The sequence below is a fragment of the Schistocerca americana genome, chromosome 7 (assembly GCF_021461395.2).
Source record: "Schistocerca americana isolate TAMUIC-IGC-003095 chromosome 7, iqSchAmer2.1, whole genome shotgun sequence".
Lineage (NCBI taxonomy): Eukaryota > Metazoa > Arthropoda > Insecta > Orthoptera > Acrididae > Schistocerca > Schistocerca americana.
This window is the reverse complement of record NC_060125.1, coordinates 601,570,327-601,572,205: the sequence shown is the minus strand read 5'-3', so window position 1 is coordinate 601,572,205 and position 1,879 is coordinate 601,570,327. Positions and strand designations below refer to the sequence as shown.

Genomic DNA, 1,879 nt, shown 5'->3' with positions numbered 1-1,879 from the left:
TGGTGAATATTGGATCAAAAGATGGGTTCTTACCCAACGCACAGTTGGTTTATAAAGCGGGTTGTGCAACAGGAGACTACCATGGGCAAATGAACTACGAAAATTTTTCTAATTGGATATCGAATAAAGTGATTCCGAATCTGCCACCGAACTGTGTTATTGTTATGGACAACGCTTCATATCACAACAAGGAACACAACAAAGCTCCAACTAGGTCCTCGAATAAAAGCGAAATGATTGAATGGTTATTAAAAAATAAGGTGGAAGCTGAGTTGACAATGAGAAAAACAACATAAGCCGGAAGACAAAGTATTTGAAATTAATAAAATACTTGAAGCCCATGGACACACTGTGCTGCGACTTCCACCATACAACTGTGACTTAAATCCAATTGAAATGGCGTGGGCAAAGCTCAAGAATTTCGTCAGAGGAAGAAATATTCTTGGAGATATTTGCATGACGAAGTTGCTGCAGTTGGTGAAAGAAGGTATGTAGACATTTTCTGAGCTTCCATGTTTTATTCCGAACTAAATTTTGCCGTAACCGAAAGAGAGCGTATACAAAAACTTGTCCCAATTGTTACAGGTTTTGAAACGATAAGTCAAGATGACTGGAGTGCATACTGCCTCCATGTGGAGAAACTTGAAAGAGAATATTGGGTTAAGGATGGGGTTATGGAAGACATAATAGACGCTATAGTTATTAATTTAGAAAGTGATGACGACGAGGACGACGACGACGACGACAGTAATGATAGTGACAATGTTGATGATGACCTCTAAAATACGATGTATGTAAACAGGCAATGAATATTTTTTTGAAAAATATGTTGTGTGTTCTTTCAAGCCTGACTCTGCTCATACACTATGAAATTTCTTTTGGTAGAAATGTAGTACATGGTAGTAAAAGATTTTCCAAGATAAATACAGTCAAATGTTGTCCAAAGCAATAAATACCATTATCACTTGTTGTACAAAACCAGGAATAACTTGAGAGCTTCATGGTAAAATCAATTAACGTTTCGCTAGCAGAACGTGATTCAATCACGTAATACATTTAATGCCTAGAGAACAGCAGCATTTGAATATACTCTGTCACTAAAACTCTATCTCGGTTACTATTCACATGATTCTAAGGAATATTGCTTAAAACATGTGTGCAATAGCTAATCTAAACACTACTGAAATTTCTTTCGAGACACGTATACCGATTCTGGACTTCTATGTAAAAAGCTTGACATACAAGGTGCGTTCACATATTAATTTTTATTTTTTGGTAAGAACTTTACTTGTTAATCTACAACAATGTTATCCTATTCAAAATATTCCCCAGTACATGCTATACACTTATGCCAGTGCTTTTTCCAATTCCCAAAACACTTTAGGAATTATTTCCTCGGGATAGTTCATAGGCCTTTTGACTGCATTTTTAATCTCACCCATTCTTGTAAAACTGCTGTCCTTTAAGGCCTGCTTTGAAATGTTTATACCACTTGTGTGTTCTGGGTTTACTCATAAGAGACTCACCAAAAGCAATATTTAACATTCCTAAAAATTTGATACACTTTATTCCATTCTTATAACAAAATTTAGTACAGATTCTCTAATCTATTTTTATACAAAACAAATAATAGTTGATGCTACCAAAACACATATAACTTTTTTGACAACTGAGAGCCGGCCGCGGTGGTCTAGCGGTTCTGGCGCTGCAGTTCGGAACCGCGGGACTGCTACGGTCGCAGGTTCGAATCCTGCCTCGGGCATGGGTGTGTGTGATGTCCTTAGGTTAGTTAGGTTTAAGTGGTTCTAAGTTCTAGGGGACTTATGACCTAAGATGTTGAGTCCCATAGTGCTCAGAGCCATTTGAACCATTTGACAAC

At 37.3% G+C, this 1,879-nt stretch overlaps 1 protein-coding gene across 1 annotated transcript; it reads left to right on the top strand.

The window, feature by feature from the left end:
- The first annotated feature begins 448 nt into the window (after positions 1–448).
- LOC124623169 (calsequestrin-2-like) lies at positions 449–1,108 on the top strand. The gene is made up of 2 exons (XM_047148973.1): positions 449–487; positions 586–1,108. Exons 1-2 carry the CDS (start codon positions 457–459, stop codon positions 780–782), a joined length of 228 nt encoding a protein of 75 aa, XP_047004929.1. The 5' UTR covers positions 449–456; the 3' UTR covers positions 783–1,108.
- The last annotated feature ends 771 nt before the right edge of the window (positions 1,109–1,879 follow it).

Coding starts and splice junctions, on each gene's coding strand:
- LOC124623169 (XM_047148973.1), top strand. CDS start 457: ATGACGAAGTTGCTGCAGTTGGTGAAAGAAG. Junction 488..585: donor GCTGCAGTTGGTGAAAGAAG/GTATGTAGACAT, acceptor CAATTGTTACAG/GTTTTGAAACGATAAGTCAA.